The sequence below is a fragment of the Salmo salar genome, chromosome 13 (genome assembly GCF_965601325.2).
Source record: "Salmo salar chromosome 13, fSalSal1, whole genome shotgun sequence".
Lineage (NCBI taxonomy): Eukaryota > Metazoa > Chordata > Actinopteri > Salmoniformes > Salmonidae > Salmo > Salmo salar.
Window position 1 is genome coordinate 53,316,338 of NC_138303.1, and position 23,846 is coordinate 53,340,183.

At 41.7% G+C, this 23,846-nt stretch overlaps 1 protein-coding gene and 1 long non-coding RNA gene across 3 annotated transcripts in view; one reads left to right on the forward strand and one right to left on the reverse strand.

Annotated features, from left to right (window-relative positions):
• LOC145860045 (uncharacterized) overlaps positions 1 to 23,846 on the reverse strand; it is a 25,653-nt gene continuing 1,807 nt past the window's right edge. Inside the window, exon 2 of the long non-coding RNA XR_014380105.1 lies at positions 1 to 795. This is a non-coding gene — a long non-coding RNA (uncharacterized LOC145860045). The remainder of the gene's footprint in view (positions 796 to 23,846) is intronic.
• The window catches only part of LOC145850332 (liprin-alpha-like), a 20,347-nt gene continuing 14,522 nt past the window's right edge, over positions 18,022 to 23,846 (forward strand). For both annotated transcript variants that reach the window (XR_014380103.1, XM_082960194.1), the window contains exons 1-2: positions 18,022 to 18,400; positions 18,779 to 18,895. Coding sequence is in view for 1 of the 2 variants with exons in the window: in XM_082960194.1 (XP_082816320.1) it covers positions 18,798 to 18,895 (98 nt within the window). In the remaining variant the exon portion in view is untranslated. The remainder of the gene's footprint in view (positions 18,401 to 18,778; positions 18,896 to 23,846) is intronic.

Genomic DNA, 23,846 nt, shown 5'->3' on the forward strand with positions numbered 1-23,846 from the left:
TGGAATTAGATTTGTTTTATTATTAATTAACAATTTTAAGCTGAAATGTCTTGACTCAATAAGTATTCAAACACATTGTTATGGCAAGCATAAATACGTTTAGGAGTAAAATGTTTCTATACCACACACATACAATTATTTGTAAGGTCCCTCAATTGAGCAGCGAATTTCAAACAGATTCAACCACGAAGACCAGGGAAGTTTTCCAATGCCTCGCAAAGAAGGCCACCTATTGGTATATGAAAAAAAGCTGATATTGAATATACCTTTCAGCATGGGAAAGTTATTAATTATTCAAACACATTGTTATCAAAATCAAAATCAAATTTATTTTTATATAGCCCTTCGTACATCAGCTGATATTCTCAAAGTGCTGTACAGAAACCCAGCCTAAAACCCCAAACAGCAAGCAAAGCATGTGAAAGAAGCATGGTGGCTAGGAAAAACTCCCTAGGAAAAACTCCCTAGAAAGGCCAAAAACCTAGGAAGAAACCTAGAGAGGAACCAGGCTATGAGGGGTGGCCAGTCCTCTTCTGGCTGTGCAGGGTGGATATTATAACAGAACATGGTCAAGATGTTAAAATGTTAAAATGTTCATAAATGACCAGCATGGTCAAATAATAATAATCATAGTAGTTGTCGAGGGTGCAACAAGCACGTCCGGTGAACAGGTCAGGGTTCCATAGCCGCAGGCAGAACAGTTGAAACTGGAGCAGCAGCACGGCCAGGTGGACTGGGGACAGCAAGGAGTCATCATACCAGGTAGTCCTGAGGCATGGTCCTAGGGCTCAGGTCCTCCGAGAGAAAGACAGAAAGAGAGAAAGAGAGAATTAGAGAGAGCATATTTAAATACACACAGGACACCGGATAAGACAAGAGAAATACTCCAGATGTAACAGACTGACCCTAGCCCCCCGACACATAAACTACTGCAGCATAAATACTGGAGGCTGAGACAGGAGGGATCAGAAGACACTGTGGCCCCATCCGATGATACCCCCGGACAGGGCCAAACAGGCAGAATATAACCCCACCCACTTTGCCAAAGCACAGCCCCCACACCACTAGAGGGATGTCTCCAACCACCAACTTACCGTCCTAAGACAAGGCCGAGTATAGCCCATAACGATCTCCGCCATGGCACAACCCAAGGGGGGGGCGCCAATCCAGACAGGAAGACCACGTCAGTGACTCAACCCACTCAAGTGACGCACCCCTCCCATGGACGGCATGGAAGAACACCAGTAGGCCAGTGACTCAGCCCCTGTAAAAGGGTTAGAGGCAGAGAATCCCAGTGGAAAGAGGGGAACCGGCAAGGCAGAGACTGCAAGGGCGGTTCGTTGCTCCAGCCTTTCCGTTCACCTTCACACTCCTGGGCCAGACTATACTTAATCATAGGACCTACTGAAGAGATAAGTCTTCAGTAAAGACTTAAAGGTTGAGACTGAGTCTGCGTCTCTCACATTGGTAGGCAGACCATTCCATAAAAATTGAGCTCTATAGGAGAAAGCCCTACCTCCAGCCGTTTGCTTAGAAATTCTAGGGACAATTAGGAGGCCTGCGTCTTGTGACCGTAGCGTACGTGTAGGTATGTACGGCAGGACCAAATCAGAAAGATAGGTAGGAGCAAGCCCATGTAATGCTTTGTAGGTTAGCAGTAAAACCTTGAAATCAGCCCTTGCCTTAACAGGAAGCCAGTGTAGGGAGGCTAGCACTGGAGTAATATGATCAAATTTTTTGGTTCTAGTCAGGATTCTAGCAGCCGTATTTAGCACTAACTGAAGTTTATTTAGTGCTTTATCCGGGTAGCCGGAAAGTAGAGCATTGCAGTGGTCCAGCCTAGAAGTAACAAAAGCATGGATTAATTTTTCTGCGTCATTTTTGGACAGAACATTTCTGATTTTTGCAATGTTACGTAGATGGAAAAAAGCTGTCCTTGAAACAGTCTTGATATGTTCTTAAAAAGAGAGATCAGGGTCCAGAGTAACGCCGAGGTCCTTCACAGTTTTATTTGAGACGACTGTACAACCATCCAGATTAATTGTCAGATTCAACAGAAGATCTCTTTGTTTCTTGGGACCTAGAACAAGCATCTCTGTTTTGTCCGAGTTTAAAAGTAGAAAGTTTGCAGCCATCCACTTCTTTATGTCTGAAACACAGGCTTCTAGCGAGGGCAATTTTGGGGCTTCACCATGTTTCATTGAAATGTACTATCCATGCCTATTTAAGCTATCTATGAAAGTCGTAAAACTCATATTTTAGAACTAGCTCCCTCCCTAACTCCTTTTGACTGATAGTCAGAAAAATGAGAGAGGTCCTGCCAACAGTTTCTAACCTTCAGATATTTTATCAGTCGCCATGCTTTTAGGAAACGGGGAGTTCTATGCATGGACATTTACATGCTTGAATCAGTGACAGCAGCTTTTTTGGTCGATTTCCTCAGCTTTCAGATTTTTTTTTCTCTGGGGGAAAACGTATTTATGCTTGCCATAACAAAGTGTTTGTTTCCTTCCTCTCCGGCAACTGAGTTAGGAAGGACGCCTGTAACTTTGTAGTGACTGTATTGACACTCCATCCAAAGTGTAATTACATTTTTTTGTACTTTTTCTAAACATTTTTAGTCATTTAGCAGATGCTCTTATCCAGAACAACAAAAAAGAAATTTAAAATGTAAAAGTTGTGCGTACATATGTATTCACCCCCTTTGCTATGAAGCCCCTAAATAAGATCTGGTGCAACCAATTACCTTCAGAAGTCACATAATTAGTTAAATAAAATCCACCTGTGTGCAATCTAAGTGTCACAAGATCTGTCACATGATCTCAGTATATATACACCTGTTCTGAAAGGCCCCAGAGTCTGCAACACCACTAAGCAAGGGGCACCACCAAACAAGCAGCACCATGAAGAACAAGGAGCTCTCCATACAGGTCAGGGACAAAGTTGTGGAGAAGTACAAACCCAACATCTCTCATCATCCCGAGAAAACCAACCCCACAGTGAAGCATGGTGGCGGCAGCATCATGCTGTGGGGATGTTTTTCATCGGCAGGGACTGGGAAACTGGTCAGAATTGAAGGAATGATGGATGGTGCTAAATACAGGAAAATTCTTGGGGGAAGCCTGTTTCAGTCTTCCAGAGATTTGAGACTGGTACGGAGGTTCACCTTCCAGCAGGACAATGACCCTAAGCATACTGCTAAAGCAGAAAGCATGTAGTCCTTCGCTCAGACAGTGTAGTAATGTGGGCTCAATAGCATCTCATTAGTGTGCAAGACCTTGAGAATCAGCTGTACATGTGATGGAAGAATGCACTGTGCATGCAGAGGGTTGCAATTCCATTGAATTGGGGATAGTTTAACCAAAATATGCCACAAGACCTAGAATTGCCTTATGTGTATCCCACAAAAAAAGGTTCACTGTTATAAGCTAACTTTTTTGATGAATTTAAGCAAAATCCCCCAAGTTCCAGGGCTTAACTTCCCATGGAAAGTTTCCTACCCTTTGCAACCCTAGTCAACGGTATTAAGTCCAACATTTCAACAGCTTTCAGAGAGCAAAGCAGCTCTAGAGTTTTTTAATCCTATTTTAATTATGAGGATTATCACATTGTTAAGAGGGAAATCCAAAATAATGAATGCAGATTTTATTCTAAATTACCCTTATCCTCAAAACTGCAGAATTAATTGATGCCCTTCTCAAGTAGATGGAATATATACTGCTCAAAAAAATAAAGTGAACACTTAAACAACACATCCTAGATCTGAATGAAAGAAATAATCTTATTAAATACTTTTTTCTTTACATAGTTGAATGTGCTGACAACAAAATCACACAAAAATAATCAATGGAAATCCAATTTATCAACCCATGGAGGTCTGGATTTGGAGTCACACTCAAAATTAAAGTGGAAAACCACACTACAGGCTGATCCAACTTTGATGTAATGTCCTTAAAACAAGTCAAAATGAGGCTCAGTAGTGTGTGTGGCCTCCACGTGCCTGTATGACCTCCCTACAACGCCTGGGCATGCTCCTGATGAGGTGGCGGATGGTCTCCTGAGGGATCTCCTCCCAGACCTGGACTAAAGCATCCGCCAACTCCTGGACAGTCTGTGGTGCAACGTGGCGTTGGTGGACGGAGTGAGACATGATGTCCCAGATGTGCTCAATTGGATTCAGGTCTGGGGAATGGGCGGGCCAGTCCATAGCATCAATGCCTTCCTCTTGCAGGAACTGCTGACACACTCCAGCCACATGAGGTCTAGCATTGTATGGCATTAGGAGGAACCCAGGGCCAACCGCACCAGCATATGGTCTCACAAGGGGTCTGAGGATCTCATCTCGGTACCTAATAGCAGTCAGGCTACCTCTGGCGAGCACATGGAGGGCTGTGCGGCACCCCAAAGAAATGCCACCCCACACCATGACTGACCCACCGCCAAACCGGTCATGCTGGAGGATGTTGCAGGCAGCAGAACAACGAAACGTGACTACGTGGTGCACATGCACAAACACAAAACAATTTCCCACAAACACAGGTGGGAAAAATAGCTACTTAAATATGATCCCCAATTAGAGGCAACGATTACCAGCTGCCTCTAATTGGGAACCAAATCAAAACACCAACATAGAAATTTTAAACTAGAACACCCCCTCATCACGCCCTGACCTACTACACCATAGAGAAACAAGGGCTCTCTATGGTCAGGGTGTGACAGAAGGAATTATAATAAGAAATTGCTTTCCAGGTGGCATTTTGGCAACAACAAAAAAAATGCTATGCTAATATTGCTAAAATTGGGTCGTAACAGACAATTTGGGTCCCTTGGCAAAACCAGTTGAGAATCGCTGGTGTATGGGACCCTATACAAATTCTATCTCATTCATAGGCATCTCACTCACAGACGCTTATGTCAACAACTACAGGTTGCATACCCTATGTCATGTGGTTGGCTGTCTACATCTTGATGGTGTTATCAAGGGTCCATTTATTGAAATTATTATTTAGGGTCCTTAAATGGAATATCCCTAAAACAGGAATATATATCGGAATATTAAAGCATCTTCTCCTGCTGGAACACCCTATCAAATTAACATTATTTAATTTTATGCTTCAACATAATTCTCTTTCATTTCTTGGTTGAATATTTACATTTTTTATAAATGAGGAAACATTATTGAAATTGCTATTAAAGAGTTTTATTTAAAGTAAAATAATTGGTCTCAACTGAGGCTCAAGCCATGAGGACTAGAAGATGTTTAGCACTTGAGGGGGTAGTAAATAACTTTTAATGGCATGGCAACAAAAATGTGAAGAAATTAAATGAGGATAATAATTTTTTCATAAAATAAATAACACAGAATTTCCTCTCTTCCCTGTGTTTGTTTGTTTGTGGTATGGCTTTAATCCTATTCCCCCGTCATGCTGGGAGGGCTGCCATCTACTGTCACAGGAGTGGCAGCTTCCCCCAGCCGGCAGAGTCCATCTGTGACAGGGCTTCATCCCAATTCTCCCAAATGGCTGCCTTTCCTCTTCTTCACCTCATGGCCACTTAGACATGACCTGGGCTGAAATAGAGACATTACTGTGCAGCCGTATTCATCGACCTGGCTAAGGCTTTTGACTCTGTCAATCACCACATTCTTATTGGCAGACTCAACAGCCTTGGTTTCTCAAATGATTGCCTCGCTTGGTTCACCAACTACTTCTTCGATAGAGTTCAGTATGTCAAATCGGAGGGTCTGTTGTCCGGACCTCTGGCAGTCTCTATGGGGGTGCCACAGGGTTCAATTCTCGTGCTGACTCTCTTCTCTGTATACATCAATGATGTCGCTCTTGCTGCTGGTGATTCTTTGATCCATCTCTACGCAGAAGACACCATTCTGTATACCTCTGGCCCTTCGTTGGACACTGTGTTAACTAACCTCCAGATGAGCTTCAATGCCATATAACTCTCCTTCCGTGGCCTCCTACTACTCTTAAATGCAAGGTAAACTAAATGCATGCTCTTCAACCGATCACTGCCCGCACCTGCCCGCCCGTCCAGCATCACTACACTGGACGGTTCTGACTTAGAATATGTGGACAACTACAAATACCTAGGTGTCTGGTTAGACTGTAAACTCTCCTTCCAGACTCACATTAAACATCTCCAATCCAATTAAATCTAGAATCGGCTTCCTATTTCACAACAAAGCATACCCTCGTTAAACTGACCATCCTACCGATCCTCGACTTCGGCGATGTCATTTACAAAATAGCCTCCAACACTCTAATCAACAAATTGGATGCAGTCTATCACAGTGCCATCCGTTTTGTCACCAGAGCCCCATATACTACCCACCACTGCGACCTGTATGCTCTCGTTGGCTGGCCCTCGCTTCATACTCGTTGTTAAACCCACTGGTTCCAGGTCATCTACAAGTCTCTGCTAGGTAAAGCCCCGCCTTATCTCAGCTCACTGGTCACCATAGCAGCACTCACCCGTAGCACGCGCTCCAGCTTTGGTCACCCTCAAAGCCAATTATTCCTTTGGCCGCCTCTCCTTCCAGTTCTCTGCTGCCAATGACTGGAACGAACTGCAAAAATCTCTGAAGCTGGAGACTCTTACCTCCCTCACTAGCTTTAAGCACCAGCTGTCAGAGCAGCTCACAGATCACTGCACCTGTACATAGCTCATCTGTAAATAGCCCATCCAATCTACCTTATCTCCATACTGTATTTATTTATTTATCTTGCTACTTTGCACCCCAGTATCTCAACTTGCACATTCATCCTCTGCACATCTACCATTCCAGTGTTTAATTGCTATATTGTAATTACTTTGCCACCATGGCCTATCTATTGCCTTACCTCTCTTATCCTACTTCATTTGCACATGCTCTATATAGATTTTCCTACTGTATTATTGATTGTATGTTTGTTTATTCCATGTGTAACTCTGTGTTGTTGTATGTGTCAAACTGCTTTGCTTTATCTTGGCCAGGTCGTAGTTGCAAATGAGAACTTGTTCTCAACTAGCCTACCTGGTTAAATAAAGGTGAAAAAAAATAAAAAAAAAAATAGTATTCTCATATTTTTTCAAATATGAGATAGTTTTTCAAGAAGATCAGAGAAGAGTAAAGGATGACATTTGAGATGGTTGGAATACAGCCCATAGAGTATGTTAGCAAACGGTGTCAGTAACATTCTCCCAATAACCTTTAACCTCTCTAATACTACTGCCACCCTGTCTGACCTCTGACCTCCCCAGTCTCGTAACCCAGGAAGCAGCCGTGTGTGCACCTCACACCCAATGCTAATTCCAATTGATTCGCCATAGCACATTTAGCCCCCTACAATCAGGGTTGTGTTCATTAGGCACCAAATGATGAAAATGGATTGGAACAGGGAGGGCCTGCCTGGACTTGTCAAATAGGAGATGCCGATTTTTATTTTAGTTTGCGAAACCAATTTTAGTTGTGTGCGCTAATGAACACAATCAAGTTCTATCAAACTGGGTTGCAGACTGTGTGTGGACTCTGGATGTAGGAAACATGCTCGTTTTGAATCCAGCACTGCTTCAAGTTGACCAGTTTTGGAATATAATATAATCACTTTTTCCTGTGAAGTAGACTACACAGTAGACCTACTGTGTATACTTCTGGATGAGTTTACATACAGTTCCAGTCAAAAGTTTGGACACACCTACTCATTCAAGAGTATTTCTGTATTTTTACTATTTTCTACATTGTAGAATAATAGTAAAGACATCAAAACTATGAAATAACACGTAGTAACCAAAGAATTGTTACAAAAATCGAAATATATTTATATTTCAGATTCTTCAATGTAGCCAACCTTTGCCTTGATGACAGCTTTGCACACTCTTGGCATTCTCTCAACAAGCTTCATAAAAAATGGTTTTCCCAACAGTCTTGAAGGAGTTCCCACATATGCTGAGCACTTGTTGGCTGCTTTTCCTTCACTCTGCGGTCCAACTCATCCCAAACCATCTCAATTGGGTTGAGGTCAGGTGATTGTGGAGACAAGGTCATCTGATGCAGTACTCCATCACTCTCCTTCTTGGTCAAATAGCACTTACACAGCCTGGAGGTGTGTTGGGTCATTGTCCTTTTGAAAAACAAATGATAGTCCCCCTAAGCCCAAACCAAATGGGATGGTGTATCGCTGCAGAATTCTGTGGTAGCCATGCTAGTTAAGTGTGCCTTGAATTTTAAATAAATCACTGACAGTGCGGAGATCATCCGTTCACCTAATCTGCGTCTCACAAAGACATGGCTGTTGGAACCAAAAATGTAGAATTTGGGCTCATCAGACCAAAGGACAGATTTCCACTGGTCTAATGTCCATTGCTTGAGTTTCTTTCCCCAAACAAGTATCTTCTTCTTATCGCTGTCATTTAGTAGTGGTTTCTTTGCAGCAATTCGACCATGAAGGCCTGATTTACGCAGTCTCCTCTGAACAGTTCATTTTGAGATGTGTCTGTTACTTGAACTCTGTGTCATGTGGGCTGCAATCTGAGGTGCAGTTAACTCTAATGAATGTATCCTCTGCAGCAAATGTAACTCTGGGTCTTCCTTTCCTTTTCATCATAGTGCTTGATGGTTTTTACAACTGAACTCTTAACATTTTCCGGATTGACTGACCTTCATGTCTAAAAGTAATGATGAACTGTCATTTCTCTTTGCTTATTTGAGCTGTTCTTGCCATAATATGGACAAAATAGGGCTTTTACCAAATAGGTCCATCTTCTGTATACCACCCATACCGTGTCACAACACAACGGATTGGCTCCAAAGCATTAAGAAGGATTTGAAATTACACAAATTAACAAGGCACACCTGTTAAAATTGAAATGCATTCCAAATGACTACCTCATGAAGTTGGTTGAGAGAATGCCAAGAGTGTGCAAAGCTATTATCAAGGCAAAGGGTGGCTACTTTGAAGAATCTCAAATATATTTTGATTTGTTTAAAACGTTTTTGGTTACTACATGATTCCATATGTGTTATTTCATAGTTTTGATATCTTCACTATTATTCTACAATGCAGAAAATAGTAAAAAATCAAGAAAAACCCTTGAATGAGTAGGTGCCCAAATTTTTGACTGGTACTGTATATGTGACCGACCGTCTCGATTCGGTCTTGTTTAGCAAAATTTGAAATTGTGTTTTTTACATTGGATAAAAGTAGAAACTCATAGCTAGAAAATGGTATGTCATACACTACAGTTGGGGATCAATGGGAAATTAATTCAGCTTTGAAAATGTATAAACTTGTAACCTCACTTTTGAGAAAATGGTCCTTGAATATTTTGGTACACCTACTGGAGAGCTCTTCTTTGTCTACACCCATTAAACATCGTTCACACCCTCTTAAGCTTTAGCACCACCCATTTCTTTAACCTTGCGTCCCACCTACTCAACAGCCAGTTGAATCCTGTGGCGCGTTATTCAAATCCTTAGATATGCTATTACTTCAATTTTTAAAAAATATGACTATTTTACACCATTTTAAAGATAAGACTCGTTAATCTAACCACACTGTCCGATTTCAAAAAGGCTTTACAACGAAAGCAAAACATTAGATTATGTCAGCAGAATACCCAGCCAGAAATAATCAGACACCCATTTTTCAAGCTAGCATATAATGTCACATAAACCCAAACCACAGCTAAATGTAGCACTAACCTTTGATGATCTTCATCAGATGACAACCCTAGGACATTATGTTATACAATACATGCATGTTTTGTTCAATCAAGTTCATATTTATATAAAAAACCAGCTTTTTACATTAGCATGTGACTAGCATGTGACCAGCATTCCCACCGAACACTGCCGGTGAATTTACTAAATTACTCACGATAAACGTTCACAAAAAGCATAACAATTATTTTAAGAATTATAGATACAGAACTCCTCTATGCACTCGATATGTCCGATTTTAAAATAGCTTTTCGGTGAAAGCACATTTTGCAATATTCTCAGTAGATAGCCCGGCATCACAGGGCTAGCTATTTAGACACCCAGCAGGTTTAGCACTCATCAAAGTCAGATTTACTATAAGAAAAATGTTATTACCTTTGTTGTCTTCGTCAGAATGCACTCCCAGGACTTCTACTTCAATAACAAATGTTGGTTTGGTCCAAAATAATCCATCGTTATATCCAAACAGCGGCGTTTTGTTCGTGCGTTCTAGACACTATCCTAAAGGCTAAATAAGGGTGACGAGCATGGCGCAATTCGTGACAAAAGAATTCTAAATATTCCATTACCGTACTTCGAAGCATGTCAACCGCTGTTTAAAATCAATTTTTATGCCATTTTTCTCGTAGAAAAGCGATAATATTCCGACCGGGAATCTCCTTTTCAGCAAACAGAGGAAAAAATCACAAAGATGGGGGCGGCCAGGTCACGCGCCTAAGCCCACAGTCCCTTGATCGGCCACTTGAGAAAGGCGATAATGTGTTTCAGCCTGGGGCTGGGATGACGACATTCAGGTTTTTCCCGGGCTCTGAGCGCCTATGGACGACGTAAGAAGTGTCACGTTAGAGCAGAGATCCTTTGTAAAAGATAGAGATGGCAAAGAAGTTCAAGAAATGGTCAGACAGGCCACTTCCTGTAAAGGAATCTCTCAGGTTTTGACCTGCCATTTGAGTTCTGTTATACTCACAGACACCATTCAAACAGTTTTAGAAACTTTAGGGTGTTTTCTATCCATATATAATAAGTATATGCACATTCTAGTTACTGGGTAGGATTAGTAACCAGATTAAATCGGGTACGTTTTTTATCCAGCCGTGAAAATACTGCCCCCTAGCCATAAGAGGTTAATCACGTCGGCCTCAAAGAGCGAGATCATCCAATCTTCTGGGTCAATGGAGGCACTCACAACCGGCCAGATGTTGTTATTGACAAAACGTGCATCAAATGCATTGAGTTTGTCTGAGAGAGAGGCATTGTTGGGCACATCACGGCTGGGTCTTCCTTTATAATCCGTAATGGACTGTAGCCCCTGGCACATGCGGCGAGCGTCGGAGCCTGTGGGACTTCTTCTACTTGTTCCTGTTCTTAGCCGTAGCCTCAGGATTGTCCACCTTATTCTTATATTGTTCTTTTGCTCGTTTGATGACTTTGCGGAGTTCAAAGTGGGACTTCTTGTACTTGTTCCTGTTCTCAGCCGTAGCCTCAGGGTTGTCTGCGATAGCCCTATCCTTTAGTTTAGTGCCAACCTCAGTGTTAATCCAGGGCTTTTGTTTGGGGAAGCAGGAAACCTTAACTGTGGGGACAACATTGGCGATGCATTTCCCAATGAAGCCAGTGACGGAGGTGGTTAGCTCGTCGACGTTATCGGCGGAGTCCCGAAACATATTACAATCAGCGCTAGAAAAGCAGTCCTGTAGCTCAATCTCGGATTCTGGTGACCATTTTTCAACAGAGTGAGTGATAGGTAATCCCTGTCTGAGTTTCTGCTTGTATACAGGAAGCAGGAGTACAGAGTCATGATCTGATTTGCAGAATGGTGGACAAGGGAGGGCATTGTATGCTTGCTTGTGGGTAGAATAACAGTGGTCTAGGACTTTATCGCCCCTAGTGGCGAGGAATATGTTTTAATGGAAGTTGGGCATCACGTCTTAATGACGTGGAATAAAAATCACTGGCAACCAGAAAAGCAGCCTCCGAATGTAAGTTTTCCTGCTTGGTTATAACCTCGTACAGTTTGTTAAAGGAAAACTCCACCCAAAACCACCCATTCCCTTAATTTACAGTGTTAAATAACACTAATATTTTTGGTGAACAAATGTTTCATTTTGGCGTTATAATAAGGTTGGTAGCAACATGGAAAATCTGTTGCAGCTCAATTTGACTACAAAATTCACAATACAATGCTCACTCTATGGACTGGCTGGTAAGCTAGCTAGCAAATGTAGCTACACACAATAATAACAAAGACAATATCAGCATGTAACATAGCTAGTTAGCTGGCAAATCCCCTAAACAAACTGCACTACCAATTTAGGAGTCTACAACCAGTGGATCGATGTGCAACAGATGGGAAATGTTGCCCATGCTACACCAATTGCCGCATATTGCATTCTGGGTGAATCTGGGACAAGGGGCTAGCTCTGGGACAAGACTCCCTTCAAGGAGTCTATTGGGCGCTAGCTCAAAAACCCAACATGAGCACAAATTTTGTCAACAAGAAGTACATTACATATCTTTTTCGAGATGTGAGATAATTAACTTGCAATCAGTAGTATCGTATAGAATCGTGACATTATGTACTTGAAGAAAATAGACATTTCTCCACAAATACACTGACTTCGAGAAGGGATTGCGTGATGATTAGCTTAGCAACCGCATGACGCAGCATGACAACGTGAACGCGATTGGTCAACAGTCTGTTGGGTGGGGCGTTATCTTCTATGGGCTATGTGGGACGCTAGCGTCCCACCCGCGGTACACACTATCAACAGCCAGTGAAATATCAGGGCGGCAAATTCAAAATAACAAAATCTCATAGTTCAAATTTCTCAAACATAAAACTATTTTACACCATTTTAAAAATACACTTCTCCTTAATCCAACCACATTGTCCTATTTCAAAAAGGCTTTGGCAAAAGCATAAAGTTAGATTATGTTAGGACAGAGCGTCAACAAGAAAAACCACACAGCCATTTTCCAAGCAGGAGAGGCGTCACAAAAACCAGAAATACAGCTAAAATTAAGCACTAACCTTTGACGATCTTCATCAGATGACACTCCTAGGACTCAATGTTACACAATACATGTATGTTTTGTTCGATAAAGTTCATATTTATATCCAAAAACCCCATTTTACATTGGTGCGTGATGTTCAGAAAATATTTTGCCTCCAAAACTTCCGGTGAATGAGCACAACAATTTACGAAAATACTCATCATAAACGTTGATATAATAAACTGTTATTCAACGATTTATAGATAAGCATCTCCTTAATGCAACCGCTGTGACAGATTTCAAAAAAGATTCACGGGGAAAGCACACTTTGCAATAATCTGAGTACAGCGCTCAGAAAACCAAACCAGCAATACAGATACCCGCCATTTTGGAGTCATCTAAAATCATAAATAGCATTATAAATACTCACGTACCTTTGATGATCTTCATCAGAATGCACTCTCAGGAATCCCAGGTCCACAATAAATGTTGTTTTGTTCGATAAAGTCCATAATTTATGTCCAAATACCTCCTTGTTGTTTGCGCGTTCAGTAAGCTACTCCAAATGTAGGAAGCGCGCCGAAAATTTCACGACGAAAAGTCAAAAAAGTTATATTTACGTTCGTAGAAACATGTCAAACGTTGTATAGCATCAATCTTTAGGGCCTTTTTAACAAAAAACTTCAATACTATTCCAACCGGACGATTCCAATGTCTTGAAAAATGTTATGGAACACAGCTACCTCATCACGTGAATGCGCGCCACTGAACTCATGTCATTTTCTGAGTCACCAACTTCTCGGCCTTCTTGTTCGCTCTCTGTTCACTGCAAAAGCCAAAAACAAGGTTCTGAAGACTGTTGACATCTAGTGGAAGCCTTAGGAAGTGCAAAATGAACCCTAAGTCACTGTTTGTTAGATAGGCAATGACTTGAAAAGACTACAAGCATCAGATTTCCCACTTCCTGGTTGGATTTTTCTCAGGTTTTTGCCTGCCATATGAGTTCTGTTATACTCACAGACATCATTCAAACAGTTTTAGAAACTTCAGAGTGTTTTCTATTCAAATCTACTAATAATATGCAAATATTTGACTCTGGGCCCGAGTATTAGGCAGTTTACTCTGGGCACGCTTTTCATCCGAAAATGAAAATACTGCCCCCTATAACGTTATACAATACGTTCCCTCATTAATTGGATTCCTATCTCCTTTCTATATCCAGGGTGCACCATACAATGCACCCTGACTAAAGAGGCAGACAAATAGGAAAAATGTGCTAGACCGTCCGTTAAATTACACATTTCTTGAGGTAGGAATATTGCAAAAATATGATCAATAGCTTCTCTCATTTTCCAAGCAGGAGAGGCGTCACAAAAACCAGAAATACAGCTAAAATTAAGCACTAACCTTTGACGTTCTTCATCAGATGACACAGGGGCAGTATGAGAGGGGGCAGTATGAGAGAAGCCATCCTCCTGAGTTATGAGATCGGCCCGTATTGAAATCTGACATGTATGAAAGACATTTTTGCAATCTTAAAGTCGTATTCCTATTAACCTGTTGGGTCTAGGGGGCAGCATTTGCACGTCTGGATAAAAAAAATGTACCCGATTTAATCTGGTTACTAATCCTACCCAGTAACTAGAATATGCATATACTTCTAATATATGGATAGAAAACACTCTAAAGTTTCCAAAACTGTTTGAATGGTGTCTGTGAGTATAACAGAACTCATTTGGCAGGCAAAACCCTGAGACATTTTCTGACAGGAAGTGGATACCTGATGTGTTGTATTGACTTTAAACCTATCCCATTGAAAAACACAGGGGTTTAGGAATATTTTGGCACTTCCTATTGCTTCCACTAGATGTCACCAGCCTTTACAAAGTGTTTTGAGTCTTCTGGAGGGAGATCTGACCGAACAAGAGCCATGGAACGATGATGGCCCATTAGACACCTTGCGCGCGAGTTCATCTTGGGTACCCTCGTTCCAATACGTTATAAAAGAGTATGCATTCGTCCACCTTGAATATTATTCATGTTCTGGTTAAAAACGGCCCTAATGATTTATGCTATACAACGTTTGACATGTTTGAACGAACGGAAATATATTTTTTCCCCTCGTTCATGACGAGAAGTCCGGCTGGCTTACATCATGTGCTAACGAGACGGAGATTTTTGGACATAAATGATGAGCTTTTTTGAACAAAACTACATTCGTTATGGACCTGTGATACCTGGAAGTGACATCTGATGAAGAGAATCAAAGGTAATGGATTATTTACATAGTATTTTCGATTTTAGATCTCCCCAACATGACGTCTAGTCTGTATCGCAACGCGTATTTTTCTGGGCGCAGTGCTCAGATTATTGCAAAGTGTGATTTCCCAGTAAGGTTATTTTTAAATCTGGCAAGTTGATTGCGTTCAAGAGATGTAAATCTATAATTCTTTAAATGACAATATAATATTTTACCAATGTTTTCTAATTTTTATTATTTAATTTCTGACGCTGACTTGACTGCCGGTTATTGGAGGGAAACGATTTCCTCAACATCAATGCCATAGTAAAACGCTGTTTTTGGATATAAATATGAACTTGATAGAACTAAAAATGCATGCATTGTCTAACATAATGTCCTAGGAGTGTCATCTGATGGAGATTGTAAAAGGTTAGTGCATCATTTTAGCTGGTTTTATGGTTTTGGTGACCCTGTCTTTGACTTGACAAAACATTACACACAACTCTTGTAAATGTACTGTCCTAACATACTCTAAATTTATGCTTTCGCCGTAAAACCTTTTTGAAATCGTAAAACGTGGTTAGATTAAGGAGATGTTTATCTTTCAAATGGTGTAACATAGTTGTATTTTTGAAAAATTTGAATTTTGACATTTATTTGGATTCAAATTTGCCGCTCTTGAAATGCACCTGCTGTTGATGGAGTGCACCACGGGTGGCACGCTAGCGTCCCACCTAGCCCCAAGAGGTTAACGTCCAGTGTAGTGAGAGCGACTTTATCACAGTGCTACATCATACTGGCCGAATTTCTGCCTGATTGAATGCTAATAACTCAGATACACATGAAACATGAAATGACCCTGGGAATCGATAGAACATCACTCAGAGATGCACAAAAACAATAAAATGTTCAAAATGGGTGAACCTTTCCTTTAAGTGCCAGCTTGTTATTTTTCTTCTGAGGTGGAATGCATACAACAGTCCCGATAACAGCTGAAATCTCCCTCGGGAGGTAAAAAGGTCGGCATTTGACCATCATGTATTTCAAGACAGGTTGAATAATGGGTTGACACTTCCACCGCCCTCGAGTCAGCACACCAGTTGCTGTTGGTGACGAAGCAAACCCCTCCCCACTCGATTTCCACCAACTCCATTGTCCTGTCAGCATGGTGAATGGAGAATCAATCGAGTTGGATAGCCATAGGGGGTATCTTGTTCAAGAGCCATGTTTCAGAAAAGCAGAGAATATTGCATTTTCGAGAGTCCCGTTGGTAGCAAATATACGATCGGAGGTCATCTATCTTATTATCAAGGAGCGCTCTGCCAGATCGCAGTTGTAAATGAGAACTTGTTCTCAACTGGCCTACCTGGTTAAATAAAGTTGAAATTTAAAAAATAAAAAATAAACATCAAGTGACTGGCCATTGGCCAGTAGAATGGAGGGAAGAGGTGGCCGGTTCTCCCTTCGCATTAATCTTGCCAGGATCCCCCCCTCTCTTGCCTCTGTAACGTCTGCTTTTCCTCTTGGGCGTCCAAAAATTGGGTCGGAATTACAGAAAGAGCCCAGGGCAGATAAGTCGAAGTTGTAGCCGGAATTGAGGTAAGCAACTGCCAAACTGATGTTCAAAAGTTTTTGTCGGTTATAAGAAATTATAGAGGATATATTGAGAATACATTACACTGATTGAAGTGGATTTAACAAGTGCAATTAATAAGGGATCATAGCTTTCACCTGGATTCACCTGGTCAGTCTATATCATATTTGAGCAACACTACATGTTATTGTGGAGAGGGATACAGAAAGAGTCTGCTAACCAGTGGTAATGACAAACAATAACTTTTACTGACCTATTAGCAGGTATTACAATGAATGTACCACCTCTGAAGGTACTGTTATTTTTCTCCCTCAACTCTGTTTACTTTGCTATATCTCCTGGACTGTTGTTAGATTCCATAGACACAACAGGACAAAGCATAAATCAAGAAAGACTGGAGGAATGGTTTAGAAAATGTTGGGAAGGAAACTGAGCAGAATGCATACCTGTTGCTCTGTTTTGCCAGACACCCACTGAGATTTAAAACACCTGTTCTGGGCAGATAGTATAGGCTATGGGTTGTGTTTGCATCTTTATTGTGCCACCGAGATAAGTGCGAACACAAAGCAGCCATAGAGAGGAGTCCCTTTCAAGGAGCCAGCAGGACAATTCCTCCATTCTTCTGTATCCTTACCTTGGGATATGACTAGTCTCTTATTCTTAATGTAATTATAAGTCATTCATGTGGTGCCGGGAACGAATGCGAGCAATTTTCTAGCAGAACTGAAGACAGCTTAGGGAATTGTCATTGTGTGATTTAACAAAGTAATGTAGATCTGCTAGGTAAGAGGTAATAGTCGAACGTTTTCACATTGTATCCAGACAACATCTGCTACAGTATAAGCCTGATGACAAAAACATTGAAACGATAAGCATGCGTGGAATCCTTATTTCAATGATAAGGAGAGGATAACCCTGGTATTTGTGATGAGTTATGTGATTATTGCTACTGGATGATTTTCAAGTTACTTTATATGTTGACCATCTTTTAACAATAATACCTTTCTTCACGATATAATTTGTTTATACAGTAGAAGTTCATGCCATAGAAGCTTTAGACTGACACCTGCTGGCATATTCCCTAACAAAACAAAGGGGATAATACTTATGAGGGAGACGGCACTCCTACACGTTGATTAGTTAATTAACTCTCCCTGTTTAACTAATAAACCTTACTAGACTCCTATAGGCCTATAGCTGCATTATGCCATTATGACTGTACAGGTTTTCTCCTCTCTTATTATCAAGCAGCTGGACTTGCAGGCTAATATTGACAGATGAGGCGAATTTAACGTACACAGACAAACTGTTTTTAACAGCTTCTCTTTTAAGGACTTTAGTAAGTACATACATTTGTTTGACACTGTGGATAGTTTGTTTACAAGCTTTTCTGAGGCTTGGCAAATGATTGGCTATGCACAAAAGCTGTCAAGTAGCCAAAGTGTGTTATTCCATTAGAAACTACTCTCTCTTATAAACAGCACACTCGGTCTTATAAACAGCAGCCAAACAGCAGAGCAAGGGTTTTTTTATCTCCTTTTGGTTACTATGGTCCTTGTTTGTTCTATAGAAAACCCACTGCCCCCCCTACTACCACTCTCCCACCTTCCAACCCCCCCTGCTCATATCTTTCCTCCCACTCCCCCTCGCCCACCTATCCAGACTCAGACAGTCTCTCAAGCCCCACCCGCCTCAGTCTCAGCCTTTCGGATGGGGAGGATCAGCTGGACCGCCTCCAGAAGGTGGAGCTTGCCCGGGGCATACCCATGTCGCTGTGGAGGGCAGGCACCGTGCAGGCCTGGCTGGAGGTCGTCATGGCGATGCCAATGTACATTCGGGGAATGTGAAGAGTGGCAAGGTAAGAGAGGGCACCAAACTGTAGGAAGACTTAGACCAGTATTCAGTCAATCAAATCCATATGACTTTCCGAATAGCTCTTTCAGAGGTGGATTCATTTCATTTTCACATCAGCTTGTCCTGCCTGTAGAGCAAGTTGACACTTGATACAGAGATTGACGGTCTGGTTACTGCGTTGGCACCTGGAGACTGCTCAGCCTGGTTTGCTCTCAGAACTGAACCGAGTCACATCAAGAGATTATCCGTTTTTAAATCAAATGTCAGTTTCCGCCATCCGGTACATGCTGTGGCGCAAATCAAAGGCACTTATGAAATTGCAATCCTGAAATCCACTATCAACAATCGGTTGAATGTGATTTGACCTTTGACCCCTGTGCAGGTGCTGCTGGTTCTTTCAGATGAGGACCTGGAGCTCGGGTTGGGTCACCAGCTCCATGCACCGCAGGAAGCTTCGGCTGGCCATCAAAGACTACAGGGACGCCGAAAACGGCAGGGGGTGAGACGCTCCGCTCCTCATACACCTTCTCACACTAAAACCACAGATCTAAGATCCAGATAACCTTAACCATTAGAAAGGTACATGAATATCTGACCCTGGATCGAGGGGCGAAAATCTGATATCAACTTTGGAGGGGACAATTACATGACATTTTCTCAAGAGCAATTCCTGAGGGGGACACCAAAAGTAGTGGTGTAACACATAGCCTACGTTGTAATATGTTAAATGTATATTGAGGAACCATAATCACTACCACTGGATAATTGATAGGTACAGTAGTTAACTGAAGGGCTGACCCAACTTGTTCAAATGTTTAAATCATTATAATACTACTACTAGTAATAGTTATAGCAGTGCTCTTTATCAGTCCAGTATGCATGCAGGTATTTGTACTTACAACCAGCAATACCAAGAAAGGCCAGTAGGTGGCAATGGTACTGTACACTGTATGGGTGCAGTTTTCATAAATACAATGAACATGGTGTGATCTCGTCTAAAATAATCCATTGAGAACCATCACAAAGTTGGTCTCCGTATTGAATTGACCTTTTAATTTTACTTTTTCTGATACATTTATATAGTCATTAAATATGTGCCACTGGCCTGAGTCTACTACAATAGCTTTACAAGAACAAAAAGCTAAAAATAAGTACAGTTCTAAAGCAAAATAACTACTTCAATGAATAACCCAAATAAATCAACCAAAATATCCTTCAGTCAGTGTCTCAACTCTTCAAACAGCAGCTATGGACAAGTATGTCACACAAAGTATGACATTTTTTATAAAATAACATGAAATAAATAATTAGTAAGTGTACTGTCATGTACTAAAAACTGAAAACTACTAAACAAAATAACAAATATCATACTATACACCAGGGGTTATCAAACAGGGGTCCATGGACCCCTAGGAGTCCCTGGTGTAATTGCAAGGGGTCTGTGAAATAAAAAAGTGTAATGAACGTATTCAGTACCACAAGGTTTCCAGTAACTTTACATATAATATATCAAAACCTTGCCTGCCTTGCCTCAAAATATGCAGGGGTTCCAGTACCCCAAAAAATGTTGAGAACCACTGCTATACACACTACTGAACAAAAGAACCAAACATATTTCTGCGGGTTTCAATGGATCCAACAAATTGCTGACAGATATTTTCCCTCTTGAGACTGTCCAGCCTGTCTTTATGTACATTACAGACAACTACGCCGTTCAGTCTCTCTTGGCCCATGCTAGCCCGTAGCCAAGTCTTTAACCTGCGGAGTGCACTGAAACTCCTCTCAGCCTCACATGAAGACATTGGCACCACAAACAAAATTCTGATCAGCACCTCAACTTGGCCAAACAACCCCCGCACCTCCACTGGAAGCCTCCTGAGAACCTCTGCTGCCTCTCCACTGCTGCTACAGGGGCATTTGTTGTGAAAGAGAGGGATCTGCACTGAAAGAGAATCTATGTTCAGCTCTGGGTACTGATCTAGAGACTCATCCAACTCCCCCGTGAGAAGCGCTCTTTCCAACTTTTGCAGGACGTTTAGACTGTCCTGGTCAAAACGATCGCCAAACTGAACCTCCACACCATCCAACACTTAAAAAAATTCTGCCCTATAATGATCCACTGCTTTGCCAGCAAATCGTCTTGAGTGCGTCTCAATGGATTCAATAGAGTCAATCAATGTTGTTGCTTTCTCATACAGTGCAAGGTAGCTTTCGTCATTTCTCTTGCCCCTAAGAGATGACCGCACACACTCGACTGCAGCCTGCATACCAGAGACAGTCTGAGATTTCTTCTGCAGTGAAATGTTTAGACATTCAAGCTCTCCAAGAACAGCAGAGGCAAGTGTGAGGCCCAACACAGTCTTGCCTTTGCTGAAGTGCTCGAATAAGCCACTGGCAGTTGAAGCTGTCTTGGATGCAGTTTTTGCCATCTCCTCTAGGCTGCTTAGTACCCGCTCATACTGCCCTAGCACAGCTCTAATAGCAGTATTCCGCACAGTCCACCTTGTTGGACATAGGGGTTTCAGGGTGGTCAGATTTCTATCTTTGGACGTGGCAATTGATTCAAACATGCTCTTAAACTTTCCTGACTGGCCATAGAGGACACCTAACTGATGGACCCAAGAAAGGGAATCCCGGATCAGTGGGGAGGCTGAGCAGCCAGCCTGTGTAATCAGATTTACACAGTGTGCTCCACAATGCACATAGAGGGCTAATGGCTGCTGTCTCCACACAATTGCCTGTGCACCTGTGTATTTTCCTGCCATGTTTGAGGCACCATCGTAACTCTGCCCATGTAAGCCAGACATGGGCAAATTGAGCCTCAACAACACATCAGTTGCCACTTTCGCAATGCCCTTGCCTGTTGTCTCCGACACCCTGTATAGCCCAATAAACTCCTTATGAGGGACAAGGTCATGGTCAACATAACTGATAGAAGAATTTCTATGTTTAAAGATAATGATTAAATAATTCTACCCTGAAACCTAACTATTAGTGATATAGTTTATGTAGCATGTATAATGAGTAATTAAATTGTTAAGCATAAATCTAGTGAGGTTGGACTGGGAAAGAGAAGAAGATAACTGTGTGTGTTTAAGTAAACACCAAGAACTGTTAAACTGTGGTTGACCTGACCTAGCTTGAACTCTGAGCGTTTAAGATACGAGAGGGAGTACCACTCAAGGATTCCCTAATCTCAGAGGAATGAAACTGTCGGCTGGGTAATGATCTACAGTGTTGAGAGTTCTGGGGAAGAAGATAACTAACTCTCCTTAATGTTTGTGTGTATGTGTGTGCGTAAACAAGGAGCCTGGTATATAATAGATGTTTTGGTACAATGGACTTCAGAGCGCCCTCGTGAATAAACATTTTTGGCTATTGTAAGCTGGGACTCTGTCTGTGTCATTCAACCAGAATCTTACAAACTCTGAGTTGCAAACTGAGTATTTTAATTGAAGTTCAGTTTATGTACATTGAGAACATAATTCTCTTAACAATAACGCAGACAGACACTCTCCTGTTCAGCACCAGAGACATCTTGAGTACCATCAACAATTACTGAAAATTGTACAATCGGAAGAGACCTAATCTCAGCTGCAATGCCTCGAATGACTATTGGCCATGATGTTCAGAATTTCATTCTGTGCTTTGGGGCCTGTGTACATTGTGATACGCTCTGTTAACCACTTCAGTAAAATGGGATCATCCTCTTCTGCCCTAAGTTTCAAAAGCTGGTATAAAATCCCACTGTCATCTGTGTGGCCTCTAAAGGCTTGTCCCTGTCTTACTACATGCCGCACCGAACTAACAATTTTCATCAAGCAATGCCTTGCGTCCTCCTGCTGTTTACCCCACACGCTGGATAACTGGACACTGATTGGATTTAGCTGGTGTGCTGTTACAGTTACAAAGTGGTGATGGGTTTGGAAGTTTTGATATGCTGTGAATTTTTCAAAGGCTTTTCTCCAATGAAAATCAGGTGTGCAGGGAACAAGACAAAACAAATGGATACATGAAAAATGTAGCAGCGATGGCTAGAAAGCCGGTGACGTCGACCGCTGAACACCGCCCGAACAAGAAGAGGAGCCGACTTCGGTGGAAGTCGTGACAAGTTCCTAAATCCTGCACTAATGAAGGCAGCATCTGCTCTTTGGCCAAAAGATGGCTGGCTTGAAAACCCTTGAATACAGTAAAAACACAACACTCCTTTTATTGATGGATTATAATGTAGCCAGGGGAAATCGCGAAACCATCTATCTTGAAACGTCAACACTCTGTTGGCAAGAGTTTGCGGTTCTATAAATTGTGGGTATGGCTGATATGGTTTTGTGCCATCACTGAGGTAACTGGACCATGCTGTGCCACTGTCCCCTATACTGGTGCTGCTGGCAACAAGGGTGACACCTGGTCCTGCCGTGGCTGTGACACTGTCCTCTGAAGTCTCTCTCCCTGGCTCTTTCCCTTTCACCACCCTCACTGACTCAGTCTGTCTCCTAGAAAATAATTAAGGTGTTTGCCATACTCCTAACTACCAGTACCCAAAACTACAGAATTAATCACAACAGCAATACCATTGCCTTAAACAAATCTTAGTTCAGTCACCAGTTTAAGTTGAGAGTTGGGGTATCCATGGCATTTTCCAATTATGTCCCTATTTTACAAGTAAAAAAATTGAGAACCTTTCATAATGTTGCCAAACATGGAATCTTTATTTATTAGCATGCAGCTGTAGTGCTTCAAAGTCCCTGTGATAAGGTTAGCGATAAACTGAACTCCAAACTGAACAGAACTACACTCTCTTCTACCATTGTCTTAAATATATTTAATGGTCTCGTTGCAAGAGCTAAATTGTCGCTAGGGAACTTTTTTTTAAATTTAATTTTACCTTTATTTAACCAGGTAGCAAAGATTATAGCAAACACCACAGAAACGGAATTGGTGCTCGCTAGCTTTGCAAATGCAGCTATTGTTGGAAGCCAGCCAATATGAAACAAACAATATTAAAATGACAAAAGGTTGCAGCATATGTTGTGTAAATGGTGAACTCATACAGCTGTCAACTCGTCACTGCAATCCGTTTCACATTTGCTAGCTACCTTTTACATCGAAGCCCATATAGAATGATAGAAGATAAGATGATAGAAGCCTATCTCCTACTGTAAATAACCTACACACTGTGTGTGTGTGTGTGTAGCCAGCCAGCCAGCCAGGTAGCCAGGTAGAAAAATGGCAGTATTTTTCAGTACACCAAAACGCAAAGTAAGAACCCTAGTAGCCTAATATCTCAAAGACGAGTTGATAAAATGTTCATAAGAAAGAAGTGAAATGCTAATGGGAACGTTTCACAATGATGTCATTAGGCAGAGCAGGCAACAGATGGCACACAGACAGTGGAGTTGGGGACAGATATGCAGGAACAGACTGGCAGAGACAGGGAGTCTCAGGTAAGT